Source organism: Brassica oleracea, chromosome C1 (assembly GCF_000695525.1).
Source record: "Brassica oleracea var. oleracea cultivar TO1000 chromosome C1, BOL, whole genome shotgun sequence".
NCBI classification, from domain to species: Eukaryota; Viridiplantae; Streptophyta; class Magnoliopsida; order Brassicales; family Brassicaceae; genus Brassica; species Brassica oleracea.
In genome coordinates, this window is record NC_027748.1 from 12835250 (window position 1) to 12847984 (window position 12735).

The following is a 12735-nucleotide window of genomic DNA, read 5'->3' on the forward strand; positions in this document are numbered from 1 at the left end:
TTTTTCATCAAAAACTCTGGTACATAAAGCACTGTAAAAGTTTTTTTTTCTCATCGTTGTGCTTAATGTCTGGTTTTATAATTGCAAATGTGTATTTTAAGTCTGTCTATTTTTTTTTTTGTAAAGAACGGTTATTCTATTACTCAAATTTGAAGTGATCTACGTAGATTGTAGATTGAAATACAACAACCAATAAAAAAAGTTCTCTATAAAAGACTTTACAATCTTAGCTAAAGAATTATAAATTTCATTATGCGTTCTTGGAATATAAAAATTTTTGAAATCTGGGAAACAAAGCTGGAGAGTCTTTATCCCTTTAATTCTATTGCGAAACTCGGCCATACGTAAATGTCTTTTATCATTGCAATCAAATCTTTGCAATCTGTACATAAACTTTGACATGCTGAATATACTATCCAAATCAGTAAAAAATCATATGTTAAAACAAAAATCATTTTTTTTAAAGATATAATTGTTTTAATTTTCCTCAAACCTTTTCCAATGGTTTATTCTATTTTTTCTCTAAAATAGAGTAATTCTATAATATAGTTGGATGTTGCTCGTACTCTATTTTAGAATTAAAAAAAGTGATAAAAAAACAAACTACTCTATATATAAAGTAAACCTATTTTTAATTCTATTATATAGTAGAAAATAGAATAATATTAGAATATTTTTAGGGCAATTCTTTTAAATAGTTTTTTTATGTTTTTGTCACAAAAATAACTTTCAAAAAAAAAATGATCAAAATAGTCTCTTTTTATTTTGAAAATTTTAATATATATATATATATATTTTTTTTTTTTTTTAATTTGAAACCATATCCCCAAAAATTCACCCGTTAACTCTAAACTCTAAATCTAGATTAGTTAACAATAAGATAAAATGTAATTTTAACTTTAATAAAAATTTGTTGGTCATTTTTCTTATGCTATTTTTGTACAAAAACTTAAAATGAGGTGTTCTAGAGGATACTAGAATCCCCGTAGATAAGGTTTGTCTTATAATTGGTGAGTGGAAGAGTGGGACCGACATGTTGATAGCTTTTTCAAAGATGGTCAAAGCTTGCGACGACGATTTGAAGATGCATCCATCCCACGTATCCCCACCCCCATATAACTAACTAACTCAACTCCCTCCGTTACGCACACACACACTCTCTCTCTGTAATCACCATTCTCCGATGAAATCACCTCAGCGCAGTTCTGATGATTTGGAAGCCGGCGGCGATGCTCCCAAGTCCCGGAACCACTCTCGCCGCCGCGGCAGAGTAAATTGCCTCTCTCGATTTCTTCTTCATCCTCTTTGGTTTCTGTTTCGTTCTCAGTTCTCACCTCATGCTTGCTGTTGCAGGGTATTTTTGTTGCGGTTGATGCTTCTATACGTTTTAAGTCTGCTATGGGTTGCGAAAAGGAAATTGAGCTCGGATCTCATGATCAACCTACTGCAAAGGTCTGAAAATGAAATTATTTATGGTTGATTCAATCTCCAATTACAAGTTTTGTGTTGTTGGTTTTTATATTAGTATATATATTTCCTAATATGTTGGTGTTGCCTTTTGTAGGATGTTAAACTATCTCAGTTAGAGGAACAACCAGTACAAGGTATCTTCTTAATTCTTATTCATCCCCATATTTTATTGATTGAAACATCGTATAAGCTACAGTAGTGGGACAACTTGTTACCTTTTATAGAATTTTTGACATTTTTCTACCCTCTTTGGGGTTCATGTGACATCAATTTGCGTTTACACTTTTTGATAGTTGAAATTGAACTCCCAGCCTCGTATCCAGATGAATTTGGTATCAGATTGGAGGAACTTGTTTCTATATCCTGTGATGGTGGTCTAAGTGTTTTAAAGCGATTTGATGGGGTAAGGCCGTACATTTGTTTCTACCAATTAGATGTTCTACTTGGCTGTTTCTTTTTGTTTACTTATTTTGGTCTGTTTCATGCTTACCACAGGTTAGCGGATTATCACCTCTGTTGCACACCGATCTAGACAAGGGTATCTGTGGTACTCATGAAGACATACGGAGACGAAGGAACAAATTTGGATCCAACGAATATCCTTTGAAGAAAGAAAGGAACTTTTGGGTGTGGTGACTTGTTCAGTATATGTACTCTGTGAAACCCTTTGACAACAACAAAATAAAAGCTTTCGTTTTTGCTCTTCTGATTGTAGATGTTTCTCGGGGAAGCAAGCAGAAGTTTTACTTTGATCGTGTTGGTTCTTGCTGCACTGGCTTCTCTGCTGCTGCAAATAAAAACTAAGGTGGGTGGTTGCTGAGATCTTTGGCTAATTGTTATATTGAATCGACTCTATTTGGCTTACTCTATACTTTTAGCTTCTTTGAAATCCAAAGCTTACTGCATTTTCTATTCACGTCCCTCAAGCAGACTATCAGTCATGAATGGTATGACGAAGCTGGCATCATTGTTGCAGTTATCCTTGTCATCTTTGTGACAGGTATCCTGCTATCTTTGATGCTTTTTTACACATTGGCAACTTTTCCTTTTATCTGTAGAAATTACTTTAAAAATCAGTCACATCTAGCTCGGTTTTATGTGATTGTGTAGACTGTAGCGAATAGAATTGGTCTGTTGTTTACTTTTGTGACTTCTGCCCCTTTTCTGCAGCTATCAGTAATTACAACCAGTCTCTTCAGTTTGAAAAGTTGAATGATGAGAAGAGAAATATATGTATCGAGGTTTGTGCTCATACCATAAAGATTTCCATGACCACAGGATATGTTACTCGTCACTTAACTTTGCTGAATATCACTGGATACAGGTTACTAGAAATGGAAGACTGGTCGAAGTTCCGATTTATGATGTAGTTGTTGGCGATATTATACCTCTTAAAAGTGGTGACCAGGAAAAGATCCAATCCTTTTGTCATTGTTTGGTGGTTTCAATCAACTGGAGTTTCATCATTAAACTGAAGTACTATATATGCTGCAGGTGCCTGCAGATGGTGTCTTAGTTTCTGGGTACTCGCTTCAGATAGGTGAATATGAAACCATGGGAACTAACAGAACGGTAAGCTTTACTTTTGCACCAAGCAGTAAATGCATTATTATGTCATACTGATTTAACACCCCGTTCTCATAAATAGGTTCACAAAGATACAGATATAGACCCAATTCTAATATCCGGATCTAAAGTGGAAGATGGCATCGGTAGAATGCTGGTACGAATTAGCTTCACATCTCTTTTACTGTGTTATCTATTCAGTAGTTTGCCCCTGTATCACCTCAGATCACATGGTCTTCCAGGAAGTAGTTCTAAATGATATAACTACATAGACTTGAGTTTGGTTAGGACTACATGACAAGAGTCTTATGAGAAAAGATTCTCTATTTCTCTTCCATACAACTGAAGGTTTCAGACCTTTTTTTTTCTGCTTACACTGGGTTTTTGGCTCCACTCTTTTCCTTGTCCTGTGTTTCTAAGGTTACTAGTGTCGGGATGAACACCCAATGGAGGATGCCGATGGCTTGTATTCCACTATATACTGGTGAAGAGACACCGTTGCAGGTACGTTTTATTGGTGAGTGTCCCTTTTATATTTCTTGTTGCAGTTCTTTATTCACCTGTAAGTCTTTTCTATTAGGTGCACCTGAACCGAGTTGTTATTGCGTTTGGCCTAATCAGTATCTCGGTTGCTTTGGTTGTTTTTCTTATCGAGTCATGCCTGTAAGTTTGTCTCTACACCAAGAATTTCTTTCTGTTAATTCGTCTCAAGTCCTATTGCTCGATTCTTATCTTCAAGAAACCTGTCACCCCCAGATGCTTCATGGGCCGAACCAAAAATACAGATGGTAGTCCGATGTTTGATGCTGGGAAAACTACGTTGGATGAAAAAATAGACATGGTGATTAAGTTTATAATTTTGGGGGTAAGTTAGATTAAACATATGATAATTATATTTTACTTTTCATTTTTAATCATGTGGGGATCTTTATTTGTCTCTTTTTAGGTTACCATTATAGTCGTGGCCGTGCCTGAAGGACTTCCATTGGCTGTTACTTTGAAGTAAGGCTGTTCAAACATCTCCTAATTGAGTAACTTGACATATTCTGTACTTTTGAATGGCTTTATATGCATCTTTTATACTCGAGCGTGCAAAACCTACATGGGTTCCTAACTTTCTTATAGCAGTTTGAACATCTTGTTTTTTGTTTGTTCGTTTCATTAATGCCAATCACTCTGGAAACAGCATTGCCTATATGACGAGAAAACTTCTAGGAGAGAAGGTTTTGGTACGCAATTCGTAAATGACTATTTTTTGTCATAACTTAAGTAACGAATTAACAATCTCACGCGATGTTCAGGTGCAAAAGCTCTCTGCCTGTGAAGCAATGGGGTCTGCAACAACTATTGTATGCCACAAGACCGGGATTTTAACCTTAAATCAGGCAATTTGCTATCTCTCCTCTTTTTTTTCACAGCATACTTAGTTACTTTATTATCCCCTTGTATCATTGTTTCTTCACAACTGAATATTTACTCATGGTTTAAGAAATTGAGTTTGTTGGCCCTACCGGATTACTTCTCCCTTGTTTACACAGTTTTCCAAGTGTCTGTTCTTATTAAACTTGTTGTGTTCCTTATTATAGACAATTCATTTTCTTTTGAGCAGATGGAGGTTGTTGATGTTTGTGCCGGACGAGTAAGAACGCATAATTTGGATACTATGGCAGCAGAGTTGTCTCCCCTTCTAATCTCGTTGATCACCGAAGGAATTGCCCTGAACACGAATGGGAGTGTATATCATCCTGAGGTACAGTCATATGGTCAAGTTTTATATAGATCGGTTCCAGTTCCCGCTTTATAGTTTGATGAGTCAGCCTTGATTGATTAAAATCAGGGACAGTCTGAACCAGAGGTCTTTGGATCAGCAACAGAACGTGCCATTCTTAATTTCGGTGTCAAGGTGGGGCTTGTTTCTGATAATGTTTATTAGTTATCTCAAACGTAGTTGCAACCATCTGATTGCAGAACTAATCTAACTCATCTTTTTGCAGTTAGGAATGAATTTTGACGAAATAAAGTCAAAATCAACAATTTTTCGCGTTTCACCTTTCAATTCAAGGAGAAAACGTAGAGGTGTTGCAGTCCAATTGGTAATGTAACCTGATTTCTTATTCTTGCTAATTTATCCCACTTTCTTACCTACTTCATGTGGGAGAATTGGTTCAGTATGTTCGGTTTTGATTCAACTTTTTTACGGTTTCATGTTTATGTGAGCTATACCCCGTTTGTCTGATCTCTTTCTTGCTAATACACCTTTAGCATGATTCTCAAGTCCGTGTTCATTGGAAAGGTGCTGCCAAGACTATTCTAGCTTCTTGCCAGTGGTACATGGACAAGGACAACATAGCAGCTATGGACCAAGAAAAAGTAATTAATTTACCTGAAATAAATTCATACACTATAATCATAAATATAATTATAAAAACAACAACATAAGGAGGCCTCTAGTAATCTTTATTTGTCTGGTCTTATTTGTGTTCTTCGTTTTTGTTTCCTCAGAGGTTTTATTTTGAAAAAACCATTGATGAAATGTCCAAAGAAGGATTGCGCTGTGCTGCCCTTGCCTACCGAAAATTTACTGACGGAGACATACCTGAAAGCAACCTCGTTCTATTGGCTATCATTGGTATAAAGGTAATATTTTGCTTTTCAACATGGCATCAGAAATGACGACTGTGGAACATGTTAAACTACTAATATTTGCTATAGATCCCTGCAATATAGAAGCTTATCTTCACTTTTAACAAATGGATAAAATGTGTGCAGGATTCTTGTCGGCCAGGCATAAGTCGGGCAATCCAACAATGTCGTAATGCTGGAGTAAAGGTGGCATGTTTATTTTGCAAATTTCTATACCACTTTTTCATATTTTTTCTCTCATGATGGCATACTCCTTAAATCTATTTAACGGCTTCTCTCGTTTTCTGGGACCCAAACTCATTTTGCTATGCAAGACTATATAATAAGAGTCTAAGATCAAATTAGTTCTACAAGCTGATATGTTACATCGTGTTTGATTTGTATCATAGGTGTGCATGGTGACAGGCGACGACCTTCTGACTGCCAAAGCAATAGCGATGCAGTGCGGGATACTGAGAGGAACCTTAGACGAGCCTGCGAATACAGCAATCTTAGCAAGCGAATTTGCTTCGATGTCAGAAGCAGACAGAGAAGAAATTGCTGAAAATATTGTAGTACGTATAATTATGTTCTTACCCTCATTTGTATGTACTGAGATTTTGCAGCGGATTAAATAAGCAGTTAACTTAAACAACCTTATTTTTGATAGGTGATGGGTCGATCTTCTCCTGATGAAAACCTTCTTCTACTTGAAGCACTGAGAAAGAAGGGACACGTGGTTGCAGCAACTGGAAAGGGAATCCGTGATGCTCCGAGCCTGCGCCAGGTCCTTAAAACTACTAATTTGTGCTTTGAAACTCTCAAAATGAGATCTTCCCTGTTACTGCTATAGTTGTTAATTTGATCATGGACCGCAGGCGAATATCAGTCTTGCAATGGGCATTGGGGGGACTGCAATTGTTAAAGAATGCTCTGATATCATTATATTGGAGGACAATTTTACTTCGATTGTCAAGGTTAGTGAAATATCACGCATCAATGTAGTTGACATCATATTTGAAAATGATTGCAACTGAAAAAGAGGTGTTTGTTTTAAGGTCATCCAATGGGGACGTTTTTTATACACAAATGCTCAAAGATTTCTCCAGTTCCGGCTAACTGTCAACGCATCAGCTCTAATTATATGTGTTGTTGTGGCGGTTCATTCTCATGAAATTCCCCTAAACGTTGCGCAGGTAATTTTCAGTCTCTGCATCATGAAGAACTCATTCTTTCTTTCTTTCTCATCAAGTTACTTTCAATTTCTCTATGCAGCTTCTGTGGATTAATCTTCTCACTTTTACTTTTGGAGCATGGGCCTTGGCATCAGAACCACCAATGGACAACTTAATGCGAAGGCCTCCGGTTCGTAAAGGGTATGAAAACGGTTCAGTAAATAATATTTCAATGGACAGATTCCTTAATTACCATATATGATCAAACTTTTTTTAAGCTTTCTGCAATTCCAAAAATCTGTTTATCCTCAATAAGTTTCGGTTCTGATTTATGCAGTGGAGCCAAGAGGATAACTTGGTTTTGCTCCTACTTATGTGAATTTCTGAAGTGGATGGAGAGAAAGAAGTCCAAGAAATTCCCTATAAGTAGGAGCAGAACCAAGTTAGTCTCTTGTTAGCCCATAGCATGATAGGAAAACTGAACTTTTGTCAAAAGCATTTCATCAGAATATAAATTCCCTGCTTCTGTTTCCCTTTCGTCATATATAAGATGCAGTTTGATGGTACTCCCTTTGCCATTTCAGAGAACCCTTTATAACCAAACTCATGTGGGCGAAGTTTGTTGCACAGGTATGCATGCCCATTTATAAGCTTCATCTTCCCATCAATACTAGTGATTGTTTTATTCATATATTTCAATGAAGTAAATACAGTTCCAAAGCTGAATTTACACAAAGATATTTATTTATCCGCCTGTTTGTTGCGATCATATCATGATCTTGTTTTAGGTAACATCGTCTTAAGTGTACTTTTACAGGTTTCTTTCCAAGTGAGTGCATTGCTTTACCTAAACTTTCGTGGAGAGAGTATACTAAAACTGGAGAACAAAAGTCTAGATCAAGCTAACAAAGTCAAGAACACAGTTATATTCAATTGCTTTGTCTTCTGCCAAGTAATCGATCTCTCACCCCTTTGTCTTGCCTCTCAACACCATCCTGTATTTGATTGGTGAGCGCTTCACGTTTGTTGGTATCCCGGTCTGAATTTGTGCAGGTATTTAACGAGGTTGAATGTCGAACTTCATACCAAGGAAATACATTCAGCGGGATCCTAAAGAACCATTTGTTCCTTGGAACAATTCTTTTAAATGTTATACTTCAGGTAATCCCTATGCATAAACTGATATTTGTAACAATTATTCTCTCTTTAATGCTAAACACTCCCTAATCTCCATGCTTGCTTTTGCTGTTTTGATCAGATAATCGTCATAGAATGCCTTGGCATATTCTTTTACACAGCCAGGCTTAACTTGAAGCAGTGGCTGATCTCGATTGGAATCGGTTTTTTCAGGTACCACTTCACAGAAAAGAATCATCCCCTCAATTGGCGAGACCTTTAACTCTCGTGTATTTTTGTGCAGTCAAGTCATTGGTCGTTTTCCTTTCCAAGCATTTCCTTACCTCCGGAACGAAGATCATATATAAGACATAAAGGCTGATAAAGAGCTGGAGATGCTGTTATCGAAAGAGATTGAAGGAGAATAACTCGGAAGCTGACGTGGACAAGAGTGAAGAAGAAGAAGCTTAACGGTTCTACGTGGGAAGTCGTTAGGGCCGTTAGAAGTTAGTTCGTTCGAGTTGTAATACAAGCTATAAATAATGGCCTTGGAGTTTATAGATCTTCGGCTTTGTATTGTGAAATTTGGGTCTTTGGTTTGTAAACATTAAGAAGTGTTATACGTATTGAATAGATTGTGCATTTGTGCTATATCATAGGCCTTATAGTGTAAGTATTATGTTACTCTTTTACGTCTAACTATGCATCTTTTATATACTAAAAGACAAGTACAAATCAAAATTTGATATATGGAAGATATAAAATACAATTAAAAAAAAAACAATTCCTAGTTTTCAGCACATATATCCTAAATTTTCTCAGGATATTGCACGTTCAAAATCAATTGACTACCATTTTCAAACTGTTTTTTTTTTCTATGTAATTTTGATTTAATGATTTATTCTTTGTTTTTTTTTCTCTTTTAATCTTCTGCATCAAAACAACAGATTTTTATCTCTCTTAAATTTTCAGTTTTGACCTAGACAGGTTTCTTCATGTCTTCTTTTTTTTTTTTCTCTGTACTAATTCAAAATTTTATTTATTCATCGTCTGGATTATAAGTCAATCGACAAAATATTAGATCAATACAGTGGTGGAATTATGGGAAGAGATTGATACTGGTATGGTATTTTTTGAAGAGATTCAATTTTAAATCACTGCAATATATAACTTAGAAACTTCCTTATCAATTGATTTACATGCACTGTAGGTCATGGTTTGGAGAGATGGGATAGAGCATAATCAAAATTATTCTCGTGAAAAAGGACTAAAAAAACAAGCATCAAGTTTTGGCGTCACAAAGAAAGTTTTGCAAGTTTTCCACTCTTTACTACTTTTCTTTGATTTTTATTAATTTTTTCTTTGTTGAACAATTATTTTTCGGCATTCACTACATCAATTGAGTTTTAGCCTAAAACTATTGTTGGATGTATCACGGAGCTTGCATTTCTGAATCCAAAGGTAAGTTTACTTTATTTAATTATTGCTAGACAAGTCATTATAATTTAATAAAAGAAGTCATAACTTCTATTTTAGATAAGATATTAGATTTTGATCCGCGCTTTCAAAACGCGAGATAATTTTTTGTTGAAAACTTTATTTAATCACATTTTCTCTTTATTTAAAATATGCGTGGATACAAAATTCGTTACCGGAAGTCCGAACTGAATCCAAACAAAAACTTGATTTGTACCCGGTCCGAAATATAAGAAATACCAGAGTGGATCTTGTAGGATGGTACAAAACATATATAAACTCGAAGTTTATTACCTGAACTCGAACGTGTAACCTAAAACGAAAGTCTAAATTAATCACAAATATATATATATTTGATACATAAATATGTACTTCAGATATCTAATTCTATGTTTATTTTCAGTGATATTAAAAATAAGAATTTAAATTTTAAATAAGTACCTTAAATATCCAATTCTATATAAATAGGTATTTATTTCTTATGTTTTGCTTTTAAATTTTGGATTTAGTTTTAGATATACCCAAACCAAACCAATATAATCCGAATCCGAATGATATAAAGTTATTTTATGGATTTTAGGACGTGAAACAAATTGGAACCAAACCGATGTGTTATATCCAAACCCGATCCTTATTTACAAATTTTACAGAATGGGATCTATGATGTGATATAAATTAGAAACAAAAGTTCAAATAAGGATACATGAACGAATCCTAACTTAAAATGTGGTTTATGTTTTGTTTAATTAGTTTTATATTTGATAAATATTTCACATGCTTGTTGGAATAACCCGTAAAACTATACTCATAAAAAATATCAATAATAACATCTTCCATTATCTCATCAAATATATTGAATTGTTTTTAATATTATAATTTAAATATGTACATTAAAATATAAAATTATTTATTAGTTTATATATCTTAATTTAATATTCTTTTAATAAATTGAAGTATGTTGTAAAATTCATGAATATATGTTATTGTTTCAATTTATAATGTATAAAATAGTTAATAAATGGATTAAGTTACTTTATATTTATTAAGTGGTGTATTAATTGAATTATGAATATAAATATTATAGGAATGTAAATAAAAATTAATTAATATTAGTTTATAATTATAGTTAATATTAATTCTGAATTTTATTATTTAAAATTAAATATTAAAAAATGTATATTTACAATTTAAATAAAAAATGTATTAAATATATTATTAAAATGTAATCTTAGAAAAAGATACTTAAGAATATATTTTTTGTATCTTATTTTGAAAATATTAAAATAATAGGTGAGATATGATATCTATTTAATAATAACTAGGTAGTTGTAGGAGAAAAAATAGTAAGTTAAATAAATGTTATGGTCTAACCTAGACTATTGCAAGTAGATAAAAAATCATTTGTTTTAATAGTATTGAAGTATTGATACATTTTTTTAAACTGTAAAAAAATAAAATAACAAATTTATTTGATTCATCGTATTTGAATTTACATTAAATTAATAAGTATCTGTTATTAAAATCATCAAACAAAATTAATGGATTAAATAAAGTATTTTGAACTATATTTTACAAATATCCATTTTATAATGATATATGTTTTATCCTTTCAACTGCTTTGTTTCAATGCAGGAACCTCTAATATTATGTGCCACTGTTTATATAATATTTTAAATAATAATATATTCTGATTGTAAATTATGACAATGATCAGATAATTTTTAAAACATAAATTAACCTGTGCAGTAATACTAGTATGTAACTATGAAAGAAGTAATTTATTTACAGTCTTTGTGTTTATTAGTTCTATAGGTTTCGTTTCTGCCGTACGTTCTTAGTTTCAAATCAGCGACATAACAGTAGTTTCATGAGGTTTGAATGGTAGCCAATGGAACGAAGAGGAACACTATATTTCTTAACGTTTTTTAAAAAATTACCATTCATCAGAAATATTTTTTTCTCTCCATTCCTTCTCGTTCATTTTTGTAGAAAATTATAATGTAAATTTGTTCCTTGTTAATTTTGATAAGAAACCATCATTCGTCATCATTCCCAAAAATTTATTCTTATTCATTATTTTCCTATTCTGTAACGATCCAGATTTTTTCTGGTGGGCCAGTTTGTTCTTTATTAAAAATTAAAGTCCAATTCTTTTTTTTTTTTTTACTTTGTCCCTCATTGGAAGTTTAGAAAACCTACCTCCATTTCCTTCTCCTATATAAGAAACTCCACTATTTCTCTCTATTCTCATCAAGTCAAAGTATTTCTTTGCGCGTGACGAGTTGTTGTTGAATTATCCGACGACCAGTCAATAGTGAAATTTTCCGGTGGGATTTCCGGGTGAGCTTCCGGCGAGATTTCTGTGCGAGCTTCCGGCGGGATTTCTGGACGAGCTTCCGGCGGGTTTTTCAATTGATCTCGGTTGACCATCTTACGTTGATCATTCCAGTGACTAAGGTGAGGGCTATCCCATTAATTCCCGAGCTAGTTTAGTACTACCATTATGGAAAGCTTAGTTTCGAAACATGATTCGTCTCTGTGAATTGAGTCTGTTTGAGAGTCTTGTTTGTTTATTATTACTTTTGATTGTTAAACCGGAAATAGGATAATAGAGGATTCAACGGTTGACTGAACTGAATGAATTAAGAACTGTTATTTATATATGTATACATAAGTCTGTTATGAGATTGCGGGGCACAAAGATGTTGTGCTAACGGCGCATTGTGTGGAGATTGCGGGACACAAAGACGTTTGTGTTAGCGGCGCATTGTATGAAGATTGCGGGGCATATGGACGTCTATGCTAGCGGCGCATTGTATGGGGGATTGCGGGGGTACAAATACGTTTGTACTAGCGGCGCATAGGTGATTGCGGGGTACAAGGATGGACTCTTGTACTAGCGGCACATAGAGTTATATATTTATATCCGTATAAGAAGAATGCGGGGTGTGCGATCTAGTTATGCACTATCAGCGCATTTGATGTTTTATGTGGTGTATTAGACACCGTGTTTGTTTCATGCTAGAGCTAGGCCTACATAGTCGTAGTGCTATGTACTAAGTCAGTGGTTTGTTGTTTAGCATCCCATACCTCACGGAGTAACTCCCCTGTTACTCACCCCTCCTTCTTTCCCCCTTTCAGGTGAGACTGACGAGCAGGAGTGATTGCTATCGGATTGGTGCTTTGGGATTTTTATTTCTTTCATTTTCAGACTTGCAGTTTTTATGATTTTATCGATATTTTCAGGATTTATTATATTATTTGGATTTATGGCCATTTATTGGATTTACGACTTTGGAGTTGACTTTTG

The 12735-nt window shown here is 34.2% G+C and overlaps 1 protein-coding gene across 9 annotated transcripts in view; it reads left to right on the top strand.

The window, feature by feature from the left end:
* Positions 1 to 1073: 1073 nt before the first annotated feature.
* LOC106307640 (calcium-transporting ATPase 8, plasma membrane-type-like) overlaps positions 1074 to 12735 on the top strand; it is an 18169-nt gene continuing 6507 nt past the window's right edge. The window contains exons 1-34 of one of the 9 annotated variants that reach the window (XR_001263364.1): positions 1074 to 1270; positions 1354 to 1452; positions 1565 to 1604; positions 1764 to 1873; positions 1966 to 2097; positions 2186 to 2275; positions 2401 to 2470; positions 2641 to 2711; positions 2795 to 2878; positions 2965 to 3042; positions 3119 to 3193; positions 3457 to 3540; positions 3617 to 3699; positions 3793 to 3901; positions 3983 to 4038; positions 4223 to 4265; positions 4338 to 4421; positions 4646 to 4786; positions 4874 to 4939; positions 5028 to 5129; positions 5299 to 5406; positions 5539 to 5673; positions 5806 to 5865; positions 6069 to 6233; positions 6329 to 6445; positions 6537 to 6635; positions 6717 to 6854; positions 6934 to 7034; positions 7171 to 7275; positions 7418 to 7463; positions 7651 to 7785; positions 7887 to 7994; positions 8092 to 8183; positions 8254 to 8369. Coding sequence is in view for 8 of the 9 variants with exons in the window: in XM_013744654.1 (XP_013600108.1) it covers positions 1184 to 1270; positions 1354 to 1452; positions 1565 to 1604; positions 1764 to 1873; positions 1966 to 2097; positions 2186 to 2275; positions 2401 to 2470; positions 2641 to 2711; positions 2795 to 2878; positions 2965 to 3042; positions 3119 to 3193; positions 3457 to 3540; positions 3617 to 3699; positions 3793 to 3901; positions 3983 to 4038; positions 4223 to 4265; positions 4338 to 4421; positions 4646 to 4786; positions 4874 to 4939; positions 5028 to 5129; positions 5299 to 5406; positions 5539 to 5673; positions 5806 to 5865; positions 6069 to 6233; positions 6329 to 6445; positions 6537 to 6635; positions 6717 to 6854; positions 6934 to 7034; positions 7171 to 7275; positions 7418 to 7463; positions 7651 to 7785; positions 7887 to 7994; positions 8092 to 8183; positions 8254 to 8317 (3177 nt within the window). In the remaining variant the exon portion in view is untranslated. Of the gene's footprint in view, positions 1271 to 1353; positions 1453 to 1564; positions 1605 to 1763; positions 1874 to 1965; positions 2098 to 2185; positions 2276 to 2400; positions 2471 to 2640; positions 2712 to 2794; positions 2879 to 2964; positions 3043 to 3118; positions 3194 to 3456; positions 3541 to 3616; positions 3700 to 3792; positions 3902 to 3982; positions 4039 to 4222; positions 4266 to 4337; positions 4422 to 4645; positions 4787 to 4873; positions 4940 to 5027; positions 5130 to 5298; positions 5407 to 5538; positions 5674 to 5805; positions 5866 to 6068; positions 6234 to 6328; positions 6446 to 6536; positions 6636 to 6716; positions 6855 to 6933; positions 7035 to 7170; positions 7276 to 7417; positions 7464 to 7650; positions 7786 to 7886; positions 7995 to 8091; positions 8583 to 12735 lie in introns of those variants that run through there. The other 8 variants (XM_013744654.1, XM_013744666.1, XM_013744681.1 and 5 more) reach the window with 8 other exon arrangements.